This window comes from Lissotriton vulgaris, chromosome 3_1, assembly GCF_964263255.1.
Source record: "Lissotriton vulgaris chromosome 3_1, aLisVul1.2, whole genome shotgun sequence".
Taxonomy (NCBI): Eukaryota; Metazoa; Chordata; class Amphibia; order Caudata; family Salamandridae; genus Lissotriton; species Lissotriton vulgaris.
This window is the reverse complement of record NC_141689.1, coordinates 1,409,544,717-1,409,564,744: the sequence shown is the minus strand read 5'-3', so window position 1 is coordinate 1,409,564,744 and position 20,028 is coordinate 1,409,544,717. Positions and strand designations below refer to the sequence as shown.

The window sequence follows — 20,028 nt, the reverse complement described above, 5'->3', positions numbered from 1 at the left end:
TCCACAAACGTTTTCCCCACTACACCCCCAGACGATCTCTCCGTTCGTCACAGGACAACCTCATCCTGCCTGCAAAGTACAATCTGAAGACGAAAGGAGGTAAAACCTTAAGCCACCTAGCCACCAAGGCATGGAACAATTTGCCCAAACACCTCAGGCAAATAACACAAGAAAAACCATTTAGAAAGGCTCTGAAGACTTGGATCTTCAGCTTTCCCGATGATCTCACTAGAGCAGCCATCTAATCCCGCTCTGTCTCCCAGACCGGCCATCAAGAACACTTAGCGCCAAGATGCTCCTTCCGGAGCGAACGCCGCGCTTTACAAATACCCCCACAAATACAAATACAAATACAAATACAAATACTTCCCCACACAGTTCTTCTCCTCCAACACTACTAAAACAGCTGGGGTAGCGATCCTAGTGTCCAAGTCCTTTAGGGGGGAAGTGTTGCACAAATTCACGGAACAGAAAGAGAGACTTCTAGCCTATAGATTCAAGCTGGGGGCCTTGCCGTTTACTATTGGGACACTCTACAGCCCGAACGAGCATCAGGAGCGCTTCCTTCACTCTGCATTAGTGGACGTCACGGCGTCACCTGACAGACACATTATCCTAGGGGGGGATTTGAACATGGTGTTTGATTCGTCGGTGGATAGGTCGGCTCAGCGTCACCCGCAAACTGGGGAATTGTCGCAAACAGGGAAGACACAACTGGCTGACTTGGATCTTCATGATCTTTGGCGTCGGCTTCATGCCTTAGTTAGGGACTACTCCTACTACTCACATGCACACAAGACATATGCCAGACTAGACTATCTCATGGTCACCGGTCCGGTCCGCGATCTAGCCACGGCGTCTGAAATAGGTGTCCTTTCTCTCTCGGATCACGTGCCGGTTTCTGGGACCTTTGCTCTCCCGTCGGACCCGGCTCGTCGCGGAGTCTGGCGCCTTCGAGACCCTCTCCTGCACAAAAAGACGGTAGTGAAACGCATAATAGAGTCAATGGGGGACTTTCAGTCGCATAATGATAACTCCGACACTCAATTGGCGACCCAATGGGCAGCACTTAAGGCAGTACTGAGGGGAGAGTTCATCGCGATCTCTTCGGCAGAAAACAAAGATAGGCGGCTGAAACGGGAAGAACTGACGCAAAAAGTCAGGGAACTTGAACAGGTACACCGCCGCACCGGGCCCCCAGGATTTGGAGGCAGCTGAAGGCAGCGAGGAAACTCCTGTCGATCCTGGACTCGGACATAGCGGAATACGCGGCGTTACGTCTGAAACATGCGTATTACACGGGAGGTGACCGATGCGGTCGTTTATTGGCGAACAAACTCAGGGTTGCACACCAATGTCGTCGGGTAAAGGAAATTGCGGTTGGTGCCGGGCTGACAGTCACCGACGACGCTGAGATAGCTGATGCCTTCCCCCAATTCTACTCTGAACTGTACGCGGAGGAGAGTTCGCGGATGCGGGAACCGGATGCCTATTTAGACACGGTGACCCTCTCATCCCTAGCACCAACGCAAGCGGAGTATTTAGAACGAGAGATACGGATCGAGGAGGTTATTGCTGCCATCTCTAGACTTAAGCATGGGAAAGCCCCGGGCCCAGACGGCTATACCACTCTTTTTTACAGAACGTTCAGCACCACATTGGCGCCCATTTTAACCAAGCTGTTTAACTCCTTCTCCACCCCTGGGGCAATTCCACCGGATCTCTTACAAGCCACGGTGTCGGTCATACCTAAGCCGGGGAAGGACAGGGCTCAGTGCAGCTCATACCGGCCGATCTCCCTCTTAAATGTTGACCTCAAAATCTACACAGGGATCCTTGCAGCGAGATTAGCGCAGAACCTCCCAGGTTTAGTGGAGCCGGACCAGGCCGGCTTTGTGCCTGGAAGACAGACCGTAGATAATACCAAGAGAGTAGTTCACATTTTGGAAAAGGCCTCCCGGATCCCTGGAGAGAGGATGTTGCTGTCGGTCGATGCTGAAAAAGCGTTTGATCGAGTGCACTGGCCATATCTAGAACGGGTGATGGAGAGAATGGGCATAGGGGAGAAATTTCGGTCTATGGTGTTTAATTGCTACAAGTTTCCGTCGGCAGCGGTGCGAGTGAACGGCTGTAGCTCTAAGCGGTTTACCATCGAACGCGGCACAAGACAGGGGTGCCCGCTGTCCCCTCTCCTCTTCGCTCTTTACATTGAGCCCTTTGCCCAGAAAGTACAACAGAACCCAGATGCGACGGGTGTGAGAATGGGGGGTTATGTCCACACAGTCAGCCTTTATGCGGATGACGTGATTCTAACACTGGAGGACCCGAGACGGGCTTTGCCCGCGTGTATAGACTAACTCGAGGCCTTCTCGAGGGTGGCGGGATTTAGGATGAACATGGGGAAGTCTACAGCGCTGGACATCTCCCTGACGCCCGCAACGAGACGGGAGTTGCAGGGGCTTTTTCCCATGCTTTGGTCACAACACCAAGTACAGTACTTGGGTATCTTGCTGGTGCCCACACTGCAGGCGACGGTGACTGTTAATTATGCGGCTCTGAGCAAGAAGATCAAGGAGGAACTGGGGAGATGGAGCAAGGGCACAATATCCTGGCTTGGCAGGATAGCGGCGATCAAGATGACTGTCTTACCCCAGATTCTGTACTTATTCCGAGCTTTCCCGCTACAACCCCCCAGGGGCTGGATTCAGCAGACGCAGGCAGACGTGTCCCGCTTTGTTTGGCAAGGCCGTAAACCCCGGATGAAGCGGACCCTGACTACCTTAGCGCCGGAGTCAGTGGGACTGGGCATCCCAGACCTTCGAAAATATTTTCAGGAGTCACAGTTGCGGTACCTGGTTGAGTGGAGCAGGTGGGAGTCGGACAAGCACTGGCTATTCCAGGACATGGCGGTTGCGGGGCGCCCTTTACAGGAAGTACCGTTCCTGCGTAGATCACACTGCCCTCCGAATCTATACGCGTCTTATGTCACAAGGGTTCCGCTGAAAATATGGGATGCTACCAACAAGCAATTTGATCTCACCACGTTCCCCTCTCCGTTCACACCTATTGTGGACAACCAGGACTTTACACCGGGGATGGAACCGGGAGCCTTTGCGCACTGGCGGACGAATGGTTGCAGGGCACTCTTTCACCTGGTGAAGAGGGGGTCCTTCCCCTTCAGAGCCTCAAAGAGAGCTATCAGATGGCCGAAACAGATAAAATGCCATACTAGCAGGTACGACATTGGGCCCTACAGCCACAAGTGAAGGAGTCGGCAGACAGGAAACTGCTACCATATGAGAAATGGCTGGCGACGCGCTCGTCGGACGCTAAACTCATTACAGGTCTCTATAAAATGTTACAGCCCCCTCCTTCCCACTTTTATATCCCTGGCAGAGAGCGGTGGAGCAGGGAATTGGGTAGGACACTTAGCCATAGGGAATGGGACCATATTTCGTACCGAGCGAGACACTCCGCCTATCACGTCGGCCTTACCAAAACATTTACCAAGGTATCTACTTATTGGTACCATACCCCGGAACGGCTACATGAGATGAATCGGCACATAGAGAACACCTGCTGGCGCGAGTGTGGGCATAAAGGCACATTGACACATATCTTATGGGAGTGCCCACTTTCCCTATTGGAAAGAGGTGATTGATGAGATTGATGCTCGTTTTGGAATTGAGATGCCCCGCTTTCCGGCTTATGTCCTGCTTGGTCTCCCTAATGGCTTAATGTATCCATTGAAATCCCGCAGGGGTAGGCAGATTGCTATAGCACTGGGCTCAGCGGGTCAAAATATCCTAATACATTGGCGCACGACCACTATTCCTTCTATTACGGGTTGGCTACACAGGTTGTGGCATGTCCTGGGCATGGAAAAACTATCACTCATGCTGGCCGGGGAGGTGGAACCATTTGAGGAGCTGTGGCAACCTTTTCATGCACTCCTAGCTACAGAATTCAAAGAACTTACATGCCCGAGATACCTGAGGCTGCTGAGACTCACACCACCGATAGAGCACACGGTCTAAGGGTTTTTTTTTTTTTTACACCAGACGGAGAAGGAGAGAAGGGACAGGGGTGAGAGTATACACACTATAAACATAAGGCACTGGACGGGGGGGGACGGGAGGGAGGGTGGGGAGGGTAGGGCAAGGGTGGGAGTTGGAGGGGTTGTTTCATTGAAAAGGGAAGGGTATGGAGGGCTTGTTTTTTGATTTTTGTTCTTCACTGCAGCTACGCACACGGGAGCGAAACCTAGAGGGGCCCCCTGTGAGGCTGGGGAACTTGAGCATTACTTTCAAATGGGCTCCTTGGAACAAGCATTGGTTCAATTGCATGACTGGTTCTCCTTTTTGCTTCTGTACCCTTTCAATAAAATACTTTAAACCTAAAATGTTGCATTATTGAAATGTTTCCATTATAGCTGTGCATCCGGAAATGGGGTGAGAGGTTGCCCCATTGTTTCAAGTAGGATTCATCATCACCTCACCCTCTGGCAAAACATCACATCAGACAAGTGGGTTTTGCAGATAGTCCGAAGGGGCTACTCCCTCCCCTTTGAGACTATCCCTCCCTCCATCATTCCATCGCATGTTAGAGGATCACTTGGCTTTTCTCTGCCAGGAAGATGCAGCTCTCTTGTCCAAGGAAGCTATTGAAAGGGTCCCTGTGCCGGAAGTAGGTCGTGGTTGCTATTCCCACTACTTTCTGCTACCCAGGAAGGACAAAGGCATGTGTCCTATCTTAGACCTCAGGGCCCTCAACCTCTTCCTCCGGAAGGAGTTCTAGATTCTGACGTTGGCTCAGGTCCTGTCTGCCTTCGACACCAGAGACTGGATTGTAGCGTTGGACTTGCAGGACTCATATTTCCATATCCCAGTGTTGCCAGCCCACAGCTGTTACCTACAGTTCACAGTAGGCCACGAGCATTTTCGGTTCACCTTGCTCCCCTTGGGCCTTACAAGCGCCCCTCGGGTGTTCACGAAAGTGATGGTGGTGGTCGCAGCTCATCTGCGCAGATCATGGGTTCCAGTGTTTCCCTATCTCAATGATTGGCTGTTGAAGCTGTGCTCGCCCCAGACTGTCGTCTCCCCACCTGCAGACTACAGCGGACCTCCGGCACTCACTGGGGTTCACTGTCAACGTGCCAAAGTCACACCTTTTCATTGGAGCAGTTCTGGTTACAGTGCAGTTTCAGGCACATCCTCCCGAGCAGAGAGTCTGGGATATTCGGGCTATGATACCGATGTTTCAGCCTCTCTCCCGGATTTCGGTGAGATTGACCCTGACGCTGCTGGGCCTCATGGCCTCCTGCATCCTGCTGATGGATCATGCCAGGTGGCATATGCGGTCGCTGCAGTGGGACCTGAAGTTCCAGTGGGTGCAGCATCAGTGGAATCTTTCCAATGTCATCCAGATCTCAGAGGGGACTGCACGTCAGTTGCAATGGTGGCTCATGAGCCAAGATTGGGTCAGCGGCAGATCCCTCTCCCTTCCCCAACCGGAGCTTACAGTGGTGACGGATGCTGCATTCCTGAGATGGGACGGCCCCCTGGGAGAGGCGGAGATGAAAGGTCTCTGGTGTCAAGCGGAGTCCGGTCTCCCCATCAACCTTTTGGAGCTCAGGGTGATTCGTCTTGCACTTAAAGCATTCCTTCCTTCAATCAAAGGAAGAGTAGTGCAGGTGTTCATAGACAACACCACCACCATGTGGTACTGCAATAAACAGGGCAGGGTGGGGTCGTGGACCCTATGTCGAGAGGCTCTTCACCTTTCAACATGGCTGGAACATCAGGGCATATCTCTAGTGGTTCAACACTTGGCAGGTTCTTTGAACGCCAGGGCGGACGAACTCAGCCGTCCGTTCATGATGGATCACAAATGGCGTCTTCACTCGGAGGTGGTGCAAGGTCTCTTTCTGCAGTGGGGAGAGCCTTGGGTAGATCTGTTCGCCACCGAAGAGAACGCGCAGTGTCAGCAGTTGTGCACGTAGGAATTTCCAAGGTGGCACTCCCTCGGTAACGCTTTTCGTCACGAGTGGAACTGCGGTCTCCTGTACGCTTTTTCGCCTGTACCACTTCTGCCCAGAGTGCTGAAGAAGGTCATGCGCGACCGGGCCCAAGGTATTCTGTGGCTCCGGACTGGGCACGAAGAGTCTGGTAGCCCGAGCTCTTGCGCTTGGCCATCAATCCTCGGATCAGACTGCCTCTTCAGGAGGATCTTCTTTCGCAGCAGCAGGGGACGGTCCTCCACCCGAACCTGTCCAGGCTCCATCTCTTTGCATGGAGATTGAGCGGCGACAGTTGACCGCTTTTGACCTTCCTCCTGAAGTCTGTAATGTCATCATGGCAGCCAGGTGTCCCTCCACTAAAAAGGTATACGCCTGTAGATGGAATACGTTTTGATGCATGGTGCACAGCAAAGGCTGTGGATGCCCTTTCTGCCCCTCTTTAGGAGCTTCTTCTGTATATACTTTCTTAAGCACAGCAGGGCTCTGCCCTGGGCATCTTAAGGGCTACCTTTCAGCCTTATCTGGCTTTCTTTACCTTCCCGATCAGCCTTCTCTTTTCAAGGCCCCTATTGTAAATTGATTTCTGAAGGGCATTACTCATCTCTTTCAACCTTCTCCTTTCATAATGCCCCAGTGGGACTTGAACCTAGTGTTAACCTATCTTATGTGCGCTCCCTTCAAGCTTCTTCACAACTGTCCTCTCAGGCTCCTCACTCTGAATACAGCTTTCCTTGTTGCCATCACCTCTACTCGCAGAGCGAGTGAGCGAGCTTCAAGCTTTATCCTCCAAACCTCCTTTTCTGGCTGTTCATCTGGACAAAGTGGTCCTCTGCACGTGGCCCTCTTTTCTTCCCAAAGTGGTTACCTCTTTCCATATAGGACAGACCATCACTTTGCCCACCATCGTCCCACCTCCGCAGCCTTGAAAGGAGGAGGAGAGAATCCACCATCTGCACTCAAAACGTGCGCTGTTTTCTATCTCGACCGCACAAAGGATTTCCGGGTGGACCATCAACTCTGTGTTGGCTGTGTTTTCGCTGAGAAAGGTCGGGCTGTGCGAAAACATACCATCTCTCAATAGGTTGTCCTATGCATTGAAATCTGCTATTCCCTATCGAAAAAGGAAGCTCCAGTGGGGCTTCGTACCCATTCCACTAGGGCTACAAGAGGTACTACTGCCCTGAGACTTGGAGTCTCACTCATTGACATCTGTCAGACGGCCACATAGGCATCTCTGTACACGTTTACTACACATCATTGCCTAGACAGGCAAGTCCAGTGAGACGGCTTTTTTGGCCATTCTTTTCTCCAGGTTTTTCTGGTGGGAACTTAGTTCCCAGATACACCTTTGAGGTTGGCATTGCTCGGGTATCTACTCTAAGATAAGGAATCTATAAATAATAGTATCCTTCAGATGAACAAGTTACTTACCTTCGGTCACAATGTATCTGTAAGAGACATATGTTAGTTATAGATTCCTTACTGATCCACCCATCCTTCCCGTTCTGCGAATTGTCTTCTAGGGAAAGGGACTTCCTTCCAGGGTCCTAGTTATGTGCACCAGTGGTCAGTGTCTTGCATGGCTCTGCGCTTCTGGCCTGAAAAGTCGTGTCAGAACTGATGTCAGCGCGCAGGCGCGTCTAAGTAGACACCGCAACGTCATACCAGCGACCACAACGCAGATGACTGACGCAGAGTCGACCAACGCCACCTACCATCGCGCGGGGTACTGCTATGAGAGAAATTCTCCAGATCCAGTCTGACACCTAGGGGTAATTCTAAGGTAAGGAATCTATAACTAACATATGTCTCTTACAGATACATTGTTACAGAAGGTAAGTAACTTGTTCATTAATGCTGGTTATTCTACCTGACATACTGAGCAGTGTCCAACATTTTCCACATACTAAAATTCTTATAGTTTTGAAATGTATGAGAACCGTGTCAAAGTGGTTCCTGGAATGTTTATATTGCAGCATTTCTATGGATGGCTGGTACTGACCCAACATTTTTCGTAGACTTGATCATTACTCTGAACTTAATTTTGTGTGGTGCCATTTTCCCCTACTTTTACAGGAAATTTCTCAGTGGATGTTTACTCACGTCGCAGTGGTTCGGGACTTAGTGGATATGCAGTACAAAGAGCACTATGAGGTAAATTTGGATGATGAGTTTAATTGTCTTTTAGTGTTGGCATTTATTTTCTGTTCCCTACCCTCACAGATCGCATGGATGATGAGAATAAATGTTTACAAGCTTTGTAAGGCCTTCTTTTAAAACAGATACAAAACAATGGCATCTCCTGCTCCGCTTATTTAATTTATTTTAGTCATTTTGCTGTAGCCATGCCGATTCCCTGAAAAGTGACTGAGTGCAGTACAGCAGAGGTAATTTAAATTGTTGGTTAAACAATAGTGGGAGCAAAAGAGGGTAAAATATAGAAAAGTAGACAATGAGTAAATTTAGGGTGAATGTATAGATACGTTGACGATAGAAATAGTGTACAAAAAAGTTAAATGTTACAATAGTGTTGGAGCGGGATTTAAAGTTGATGAAATATGCTGTAGACTTGAAAATGTTGGCTGTTTATAGGGAGTCAGCAGTAAATGATGGAATGCATAACAGGAGTTGTGCAAGTCTACAAGAAGACCGTATTTAGGTCCGTAAAATATACATCGTAGTTAGAGCAGTGTAAATAAGTAGTCTTCAAGCCTGGATTCCATTACAAATTATAAATGCCTAAAACTATGCCCCAAGAAAGCTTATTTTTTATAGTTTACATCTTTGGTGGTATAGCTACCACTTTGGGAATCCTTTTGGGACGTCTTGACGAAACGGGCATCGATATGGGGTGGGGGGGAGCACTGCATGCGTCCTCCAATGTGTTCCAAAATTGTAAGCTTTGTAATTAATATTCAGTGGACAGGTCGATTGGCAACCCCCTGCAAGTATACAATATGCAATGCAACCTATTAGTACGTAGGTTGTATAAAAGAATTACATATTCATTTGCAAAACAGTCAGCGTTTGTGAATGGGTCTTAGTATGTCGAGCCCTTAATGAGGATCACCCACATAAGAGACTGTCACCGACCATAGTTGAATGGTTCCTAGGTGCCCCTTGCCTTCATATATTTCCGAATCATGAGTGCATCCGGAATGTTTAAGACCTAGGTGAGGAGTTGGGGGTCAATTTTTAGTTCTAATTTGCATTGTTAATGTTTTTCAAATACTGTATATCGAATGTTTAGCTTGTTAGTGATGTCTTCAGCCTCTTCACAAGCAAAGCAGTCCTCCAGAGCAGCAGACAGCAACGGAGATACACCTGCTTTTCAAAGTTTTTTAGTTTATGGCTAACCCTCACATAATAAGTATTACTCAGGACCACATTCCGGTTTATTATTTTGTGCCCACTGTGCAACTCGAGACAGAGACAAGCTGTATTAAAATTATCCTTGGCCCTGTTTCAATGAGAACCGTCCATCCCGAACTTCCAGGCCAGGACCTTTCAGCCAGAAATAAAGTGAATCCGAGACTCGTAGCCTATTTGGACCTTATCAGTGAGGTGAATCTTTTTTTTGTGAAAACCTGGGGGTCACTATTGCCATATGCTTGTGTTTTGTGAAAATCGCAACAAAAAATGAAAGCATTTATCTTTTATACTCTGACCTTATATACCCTTATTGTTATATTCATTAGAATTTTAGAGGTACATAATACTGAAAAATGATACGCTACGAAGAAAAAGATGCAGTCTGTCTCAAAACCGAGCGCATAGTAAGTCAGTTTCACTTGGAAGACTGCACAAAATCATTTATTGTTCTTTCCGGTAGTCTGCAGATCCTGATATTGATAAGTCTTCATCCGTATATAGGGTCAATTACTAGGCAACAAACATCTAGTACATTCGTAAGACAACTGCAGCATTATGTTAAGAGCAGGTAATGAATAATACACAACTGATTGTGTTTAGGCACACGATTCGCAAACATATTCCCTAACAATTTACTGGCAACTTGAGCTTTTAGTCATAATTCAAACATCTTTGAGTTATTCTGGCAGAACTGGATGAAGACATGCATTACTAAACAGAAAAGTGGTAAAATGTGGTGATATTTTATTGTTATACAGCAGTAATAACTGCAGTAGAAGCAAAATATCACTGGCTCTGTAATCCTGAAGCTTGTATTAATGGTGTGTCTTCCTGCTTCCTCAGTGACTGAATATGTGACTGTTACATATCTTGGTAAGTGGTGCAATGCTGTTAACATGGAACTCAAATTAGCATGCTCTATACTATGGGATACTCTTACCTTCCAACACTTTCCTGATTTTGTGGGTCTTGGGGGACACACGAGGCGGTTGATGCAGGTTAGGAGGAGCAGTAGCAGACACCTTGGCTAAAGAGCAGAATACACTTGCTGCACACTAGAAGAAAGACCAAAGTTATGCAAAACGTAAGGATAAGTTGACTGCAGTAGAGTCTCATATGAAAGGCCTGAAGAAAAAAAATTGATCCCTCATGCAGGCTGGTCTCAATTTGCGAACCAAGATTGAGTGCCTTCAACAATATGAAAATTCTATGGTGTAAAATTATATGATTTACATGCTCTTAGTGGGTAGAAGCTCATCCTCACTGATCACAGTTTTATCTATGTTATGGTATGTTAATTAAATTTAAAATGGCACCTAACTCACCCGTGGGCATCTTGGTGCTTTACTTTGTCATTGAGGGAAGAATTCTAGAGAATGGATGGAATTTTGAGTAGTGGGCAAAGGGGTAAAGAAATATTGTGAGATCCATATATTGGAGGACCAAGTTGAGAGAAAATGCAGTTCACTCTTTTATCTATTTTTAATTGTGATCAGTTCCATTGTGCTTGGTTTTTCTATCAAAGGACTTTAAAGACTGTCAGAAAGCACTAGTTTATTACATTGACTGTGCTTGGCTTTTTAAGCTGTTAGACTTGTTTTAATACGAGATGCCATGACCTCTTATGAATGCATCACCCTAAACAGTCAGGAGCCTGATTGTCATGCTTTAAAAATGGTAAGAGCTTGATCGAGTCTGGGAGATGGGTTACTCCAGATATCTAACCTGCCATTAAAAGATAATTTTATCCTATGGAATTTGTAATAAGGCAGACGGGATATCTGTCACGTTTACTACAAGGTATCCCTTCGCCAAACTCTAAACCAGGCCCTTAATCTTCAACAAACTGCACAGTACAAGTTTTGGAACAGCACTATTAACAAAAGTACACTTAATTTTAGAAGATGAAGGTGGTTTTACCTTCATATTGTATCCTACACAATACTTTTACTTTCGTCTATTACAAATATGGGGCGTTGTCATATTGAAAGATAGGATTTGCCTCTTTGCAGACTGAAGTTGAAATTAGACTCCAAAGGTAAACAGATAGGGAAATGGGAGACTATAGGGGAATCCTAGATCACGTACTGCTCTGTGAATGCCCTCATTGAAGCCATCTTATTTCTTCTGTATGAAATGCAAAAAGTGGTGAACGGAAATTGAGATGGATTTTCCCACCAGGAAGTGTTGCATTCAATTATTTTATGCTAATGTATGCCACTAGAGACAGGAACCAATTATATGCAAATCAATGTTGATCCTGCCTGAAAAGGAATAATTTAGCACCCAAACATTGAGCTACGTTCCATTGTGTCTGGTAATAAAAGCATCTCCAAACATCGTTCTTATTGACTGTCACAGTGGGGAATAGTTCTGGGCACAGCAAGCTTCTGACCCAGACTTGGCCATACCAATCAATACCCACGTAGAACAGCACAGACAAAAGGTAGGAATATAAAAAAGCTGTGGCTGTGACTGATTTGCTTAAGGTTGGTATCTGTCTGTGCTGTCACAGAGGAGTTAAAAATAACCACAAGAATGGAATACACCAAGGCTGATATCCACTGGTTTAGACTGATTAAGGCACTTCTATAGGAGACTGGGCTTTTTGTTGAAGTTGTCTCACCACTTTTTGCCCCCTTTTTAGTTACTAGCTGCTGATTTTCATCTTTAACAGGGCACCGAGCCCTGCTAACCAGACCTCTGTGCCAGTTCTCTGTCCCTAAAACAAGGTATCATCTAATTGTGCTACATTTGGCAAAGGACTTTAGCCCCCTTGTAAGTCCCTACTAGAGGGTACCCCAGGTACCTAGGGCAGGGGAACTAAAGAGGGTTCCTAAGGGCTGCAGTATATCGTATTCCACCCTAAGAGACCCACATACAAATTTCACCCGGACTGCTATTTCAGGTTATGACATGGTGCAAACCATGAGTCAAAACATGACATGACGCATTCCTGTGTGTCATGCCAAAGTCACTACATCTAATAAACGTAAGTCACCCCAATATCAGGCGTTTGCGCCCTAAGGCAGGGTGCATTATATTTTATGTGAGGGCATATCTGCATAAACAGATAGACCCCTCTGATGTCTAGTTCTATTACTAGATATTCCAGGTGAGCACTGAAGCCCTCGCAAGGTATGTACTGGCATTGATCAAAATGAAGTTTCCAGCTACACAATGGCTTCACTGAAAAATATGGTGTTAGGCATCAAACGCCTCCTGTTAATAAACCCACACTGATTTCAATTATGGATTTATTAATATATGCACCCAGAGGACACCTTTAGAGGTGCCCTCCTGAAAACCTGCCAACTATTGTTGTGCTGACTGACTGGTCCTAGCCAGCCTGCCACTATAGATGAGTTTCAGACCCCCAGGGGTGAGGGCCTTTGCTCTCAGAAGGTCAGCAACAAAAGCCTGCTCAGGTAGAGAGGGTGTGTGTACGCTCCCTCCTACAGGGTGACCTGCGAATTAGCATTTCAAGGCAGGGAGCTTCAAAGGGCCTTTGGTATGCTAATCTGGCTTCCCTAACATGAGAAGAGGCCGACCCCCCCCTTGCCCTGAGCCATCTGGCGCCAGGACAGGAGAGAAATTAGCTATGCAGGCGGCGTGTTACACTGCCAGGCTTGGCACACCTCTAGGGATCGCCATACCTGAAGTGATTACCAATTTTAGGATTCAACCATCTTGCATGTGGTGGAATTAGGAATTCTTAGGCAAGGTGATGCCCTCTCCCCAAAGGAAGTGTTTATCTAGGGGGTGTAGTGACCCCAGGGGTAAGTAGCCCTTTGGCTACTACCCCTCATTCCCCTTAACGCCTATAAATTGAGTATTTAGGAGACCCCCTGATACCAGAACATCAAATTTCTATAGACCAAAAGAAGAAGTGGACAAAGAAGAATACCGCTGACCCGAGAAATGAGGAGCACAATTGACTTAGCACCAACCCTGCCAGCTGCACCCCGACCCTTGTGGAGTAACTGGCTCATCCTGCTATGCAGACATCAAGAAACCAGGAGGGCTCCCAGTGCATTGCAAATTGCCAAAGAAACACCCTTGGAGTAGAGGAGCTACTCCCATGCAAGCTTAGGCACCAAAGAAGCAAGACCTGGTACACTGACCTACTGTCTGCTGGGACTATCAATGCAGCAGCCGCCCAGGAAGAGGTAGCAGTGTTCCAACAGGTCAGATCCATCCTCCTCCCAAATATGGGTATGCCAGGACTGACTGGAGCCGCACAACACAAACACCTTGAGTACTGGACCCCTTGCAGCAGCCAAAGCTTGTTTTGTCCAGTCCGGACAACAATCCAGAGGAAGCCCGACCTGCACTTCGCAGGACTGCAGGGATAGTGAGACCTCAATTGAGAGTTGCCCAGCGACCCTGTTTGCCCCTCTGCAGCAGAACCAAAGTCAAAGAGTGAGTCTGAGACTGCAGCCACCAGACGCCTCAAAGCACCAATGAACCCGCCTTCCAGAGCCCAAGTCCAAGGGAGGTGACTGTGCTAACGGGGTCCCCAGATCCACAAGAGCTAAGGCCAAGTTTGAGTTTCCCCACACTGGACTTCCAGTCGCCGCCTACAGCCTTTCTCTGCAGGCCCCTCTTCAACTGCGAGAAACCCCAGCACCTGATCCGACACCAAAAGACACTGCACCCGAACCCACACAGCTTGAGGGGAAGTGGACCATAGGTGTTCCTCTGTGCCTGAGGATCTCAAGGGTCGAACCCCCGTGGGTTCCCTCAGACTTGGGTCCCAGTCCCTGCAGCCTCTTTGTAACCTTACTGTCCTCCCTTTGAAGTGAATAGGACACCCGACGTTGTGACACTCCTCTGAAACTGGACGTGGCAGAGCCTCCCGAGGTGATCTGTTGGTGTGGCCTTAAACCTTGCCCCATACTCACCTTAAGTGCTGAAGAATAGTTCCGTAAATTGCTGCTAATTGCCTGAATGCTATATATGCATTTCCTCCATAGGATATCATTACTGATCCAGAAATTGCACTAAGGGCTTGACGTACGAAGAATTTGACTTCTTGCAAATGGCCCATAAGGCCATTTGTGACAGGAAAGATGCATTTTGTCATTTACAAAAGGCAACATGCGACTCAATAACTTGTTACCCAATCACATTTTGCTTTTGCCATTCAGTATTAGGAAAGGACGTATTTAGGGGGTCCCTTCCTAATACAGAGTAGCACTCGCAATGTTCTGTGACCAGAATGGGCTCAAAACATTCATAATTTACGACTCCATAGAGGGGTCAAATGGAACTTGATGAAAATATTTTTTAAGAGCATGCAGTGGTCCCACAAGCTACTGCCTGCTCTTAAATAACAAAAAGAAAACTTTTCATTTTTGTAATGCAGTCAGTTTTCCTTAAAGAAAAAAAAGCAATCACAGATATTTTGGTCTGCTGACCCCAGCATGCCACAATCCCTGTGATTGTAGCCATTCCTAGTGGGTCGCAAATTGCGACCTGACTCATGAAGATTATTCAGGCAGTTACATTTGTGACCCATTTGTGAATCGCTGGATTTGACTTTGCGAGTCTCTACTTGCGAGTCGTAAAAATCGCAATTAAAGAAGTGCAAAATCAAATGGTCGTACAGCTGGCCTTTTCAGTGTCCATTTTTGAAAACTGTAAAAATCCATAACTCGAAAAGTACTTACCCAATTTTGTGAGCATTTGGGGTGGCATTAGTGTCTCTGTAATTACTTTGGTGTTTGCCTGGACTCTCTGCAGAGTGCACCTCATATCTGATAGGGGCTTCTAGCCGCAGATTCCTTAACTTAGAATTATCCTCAGACGTCAGACTGAATCAGGAAAATGTGTTGCAGCAGCACCTCTGCACGCCGGGGGACAGCTTCACACGACCCCGTCCTGACGTCGTCCACGTACGTGATGTCAGCGAGGCCATAAAAGTCCCTCCCGGCGCGCTGATGTCAGTTTCCTTCTTTTCCGGGTGCAACGCGGATCTGGAGTAAGCGGTTCCTCTTGCCTGTTTTCAGGATCCTTTTTGACGCTTCGCGTCTGGAACAGTATGTGATGCCTTCTGGCTTTAAAACGTATACCTCCTGTTCACGTCAAATGTCCGTGACAGATCCACACCTTATCTGTATGTGGTATCTGGGCGAATCCCAGGGAAGAGCAAGCATTGAGGAAGCCTCTCAGGCATACTTGAAGAGAGGGTATCCGGCTGAGGTAATTGCGACTGCAAAACAGAGAGCTGGTAATCTTGACAGAGAGCAACTGTTAAGCAAATCACATAAGCAGGCAGCAAATAGAACAGGAAAATGACTTTCAGGGTGTTTTCATTGGTCGTCCTATATTTGCCTTTGCCAGATCAAAACATTTAAAATAACTTTTGAATAAGAAAACACCGTCCCGGTGCAATTCTCTATATCTGGGCATGCGGAAGTGCCACAATTGCGGTCACTGTAGTAAAGTGATTGTTGATGACAAGTTTGCACACCCACATACTGGTGAACAAATAAAACTCAGGCATACATCTGATTGCAACACAAGTATGGTTATATACTCCAACAAGTGCCCATGTGGGCTCGTATATGTCGGACGCACATCTAGGAAGGAAAAATTAGACTCACTGAGCATAAAAGTATGATCTGTACGGCCAATGTGAAATCATGTTTAGCTGCGTTTTACAGTACTAGAAAAGGTGTCAGTACTACCGTATGGTGACATTACCAGATTTCTTGCACAGAGAGAAACATTTTGAATCCGCTTTTTGAATACCATGAGTCCTTGTGGATTGAATGACAAGATTGAATTCACTTGTTTTTTATAATTTGTGCATGAATATACTTCCCATATTAGCATATTGTTTTACTGTTTGTGGCACCATGTTAGCTGCACCATTTTAGCTGCACCATCTACCATGATTGAGATTGTGTTATTGTTATTCTGTTTTCAAATCAGGCAAAAAATGTAAGTTTGTGGTCACGTGTTTATACATTACCTTGCTCATCTTTGTGTGCAGCATTACATTTGTGGTGACTGACTTTCTATGACTCTTTGTACTTTTCTCAGTTTTTCTACTTTCTTTTGTTTTTCCCTCTGTTCATATTGTTTGGCTCTCATTACTTTGTCGGGGTGCTGGTCACTTGTTAATGTTCGTTTATTTATTAATTATTCAATACCAGTCTTGGTATCACATGCGCGCAGTTTTAAGCCTGCAGGTAACAGTCGAGTTGTTTAGGCATAACGCTGGATGCAATCCTGAATGGAAGCGTAGCGGTCCTTTGAGTCCGCTGTTTGTGTCTATGGCGTCTTTTCGTCGCTCGCGGCAGTTCATATCTGGCTTTGGAATGTGTACCCGTTAAGGAGGAAGTAACGCTGACTGAGCGTATGTTCACTGAGCAACACAGTAAGCGACTGCCCCCCTGTTGGGCTAGGGGTAATGTTGGACACATTAAAATTTGGCATTTATGAGGAGGAGCTACGCTAGCAAGCAAGATGGCCGCATAAGCTCCCGGCTCCGCCGACCTCCGCCAGCAGCTCGTATATCCTGCAAGTTAACCTGTTTTCACACCGGACTCCCGTGTACACGAGGAGTGACTGACTCTGAAGGTGCAATCCCGAACTTTTTAACTCATCAGGTGACGAAGATACACCGTGTTTCAATCTCGGCCTAACTCAGCGTGGAAGCCGGGGCCTCGATTTCCAACCCATCCGGGCTGGAGTTGAACAACATCGGCTGTGGACTTTGGGCTTCGTCCGGTCTCCCGAATGGAGACACACTTTACTTGTTTTTAACGGCGATTTGGTATCCTGTCTACATCGCAGACGCTGCAGCGTGATTCCTCGATTGCTGCGGCCCTGTATCCGATGCCCGGAGACACCGTAAGCCTCCCATGGGTGACGGACGGGAGCCCTGATTAGCGGCAAAGGTGTAGAAATTGTGAGGTGAGGGCGCCCATTGTTGTTATCTGCTCCGGTTGTGCCTGCTACCCCAGAGTAGTTGGCCTCCGGGGTTCATATCCTGCTCTGTCGCTTTGCGAGAGGAAATGGAGGGGACAGAAGGCACACCACCGCTACATGCTGTAATGGCGGCCATTGGAGCGCTCCACTCACAGATCATCGCCAACTACCAGGTACTGTCGGCAACAGTGGACAATCTCTGCCGGAGACCGGACTGCGACTTTTCGGCATCATCTCAACCAGCTGTACTATCCATGGAACATTGTATGCTCCACTTTGAGGACCCTGTGCGGAAACCGGATTCCGTGTGCGCTGCTGATCCACACAGGACAGATCGCGCGACCGTGAACATTGTTAGCTTTCCCTGCTTGAGCCATATCCCGCTAAACATCGCTATGGACAACCTTGAGTGCCTCAACAAGGTTACCAGTGGCTATCAGAGAGTCTCATTATTCTTCCACGCTTTTCCTCGCTTGCCCTGTGGATATCGTGAACTTTTATCCTTTCTTCGATTCGCTCGTAATGACTTGAACTTTTACGAAAGCTCTGCTTCTCTCACTGTTGTTGTGGTCTGGGTTATAAGTGCTCTAGTGAAGAATCGTACCGGCCAGGGTTAACTTGTGTTTTTTAGGGTTCGGCAAAATAATTTAATTTAATTTGCTGCTGGGATTGTGACCTGTATTGTATGGGAGTCGGTGGTGTGTATTATACTTCCCCGGATTGATTGTATATTTCGCTGCATTCTATTTTGACTGTGTTCCGGGGTGGTCGCATCTGGTGGGGGGTAAGGGAGTCCGGGAGTGTGTTTTTATCTCTCCTCCTCCGCTTCTCTACTCTTTTAGGGGTGTTTCTGGGCGACAGGCACGCTGCTAGTGGGTTAGGCCGTAGCCATTGCAGGGGTGCAGAGTGGGGGGGGGGGGGTTTGTTATTTTGCCTCTGTTTTGTTCTATGGCCCCTTTTTCTTTCTTTCTTTTTTTTTTTTTCTTCATGCAGTTTCCGGTAGCAGTGCTTTCGGTTTCATCCTGAAGTATACGAGTGGGCGGGGTCTTGGGTGGGCGGCTACGATGGGAGATCGGCTGTTTTGTTCTTCACCCTCATTGAACTTACTAGCGCTTGCGTCTTTACTGTTTCTTTAACTTGGTCCGCGACTACCTTCTTACACCTGCCCGCCTTTCTCATACCTTCGAATGTGTGGCCCCGGATATCCAGTATCTTCTTCTTTATCTTGTGTCTGGGGGGTCGGGTGTTTAAATTTAAAATGAAACCTTATGAATATCCTTCGATCTGTACTAGTTTCAATGCACCGTATATCCTTTACCGCTGCCGGACCTTAGGGTTGCCGGCTGAAGAGCTGTGTTATTGGAACTTCTGATACGTAGCGCCTACATGTGGTGACCGGCCCTTGGGGTTGTAGGGCTACTTCTGTAATTTTTTGCTGAACGATATAATAAAGGTTTAAAAAAAAAAAAATTGGCATTTATCATGCCTTGTACTTTTTGCAGTATTTACTTGAACACCACACAACGGAGGATTTGCGACAGAGATATGGGCCAACACAGCTCCGAAAGTATGTAGTTACCTGATTCCTTTGGTTTTTGCACGTGGGGGTAATAGAGTTGGTAGCACCAAGTCTCACTTTTCGTTATCTGTTAAATCTGATCTAGAGCGCTTTTACCATCGGATACGTATCGCTATAGATCGTCAGTCAGTTGTTGACTATAGTTGTTGGTGACTCTTGTTCCAGCAGCATTTCTTGTAGTTCTTTGGCATGTTGCGAGTCATGGTCTGTTGAGTTCTTTTTCGGTTTTCTCGTTCTGGGCACTTGTTTTTTTTTCTGTTCCTTTCTGGTACTCGTTTTCACAGTCACATGCTTGAGAATTAGGGTAACAACACATTACTTATGTTTTTGTGTGAATTGAACACTTTGTTTGCCACAGTGGCACATTTTATAGATTTTGATTTGTACATTGTCACATATTGAATTGTGGTTAGGGCCTAACCACTCTCTGTATTTTCATTTTGAAGTAATGTTGGATAATAGCTTGACATTGATGTTATTCTGTTTATAATCTGAATATTGGAAACATTTGCAATATTTGTATATTTTTACAGTATTCCCCTGATGAAGGTGCTTTGCATCGAAATGCATTGGGTCTTTTGAACCTTGAAACGTTGTCTTGAAGCTTTGAGAAATGACTTCTCCACAAAGAAAATAAACCAAGCGACAGTGTTTTGGAACTGTTGAAATGAATGCAACATTCACACTGCTTAGTGTTTGAGTTTTATTTCATATGCAAACATGTACTGTTTTTCTACTGATATGAACAGTTTATGATTCAAAGAGTAGCACTCTGTATTTGTTTGTTATATGTGTGGATAAAAAGGACTGTCGTAGATATATAGGCATATATACAATAAAAATTCTGGCAAAAAACCTTACACCTGACAGGGTTGGTGAAAAGTGCGTCCTCAAGATCAGACAGTTGATGTTAGAAATAATTGGTTGAATATTTACTTGGTAGAGGCTAACCAGGTTGTTTTAGGACTGCACCCTTATATATTTTCTGGATTAAGATTGATATTAGTGTTGAAAATTGGAAAGGAGTGCAGGTTACACACACTCTTGTTTTTGATAGTATCTGGGCGAATACCACGACTCGACTGATTGCGACGCCTGCCAACAGCTGAAACCGAAC

The 20,028-nt window shown here is 46.6% G+C and overlaps 1 protein-coding gene across 4 annotated transcripts in view; it reads left to right on the top strand.

The window, feature by feature from the left end:
* Positions 1-20,028, top strand: part of WDFY3 (WD repeat and FYVE domain containing 3) — a 2,050,643-nt gene that overhangs the window by 1,348,196 nt on the left and 682,419 nt on the right. For all 4 annotated transcript variants that reach the window (XM_086961876.1, XM_086961875.1, XM_086961873.1 and 1 more), the window contains one exon: positions 8,096-8,173. In XM_086961876.1, the coding sequence (XP_086818002.1) occupies positions 8,096-8,173 (78 nt within the window). The remainder of the gene's footprint in view (positions 1-8,095; positions 8,174-20,028) is intronic.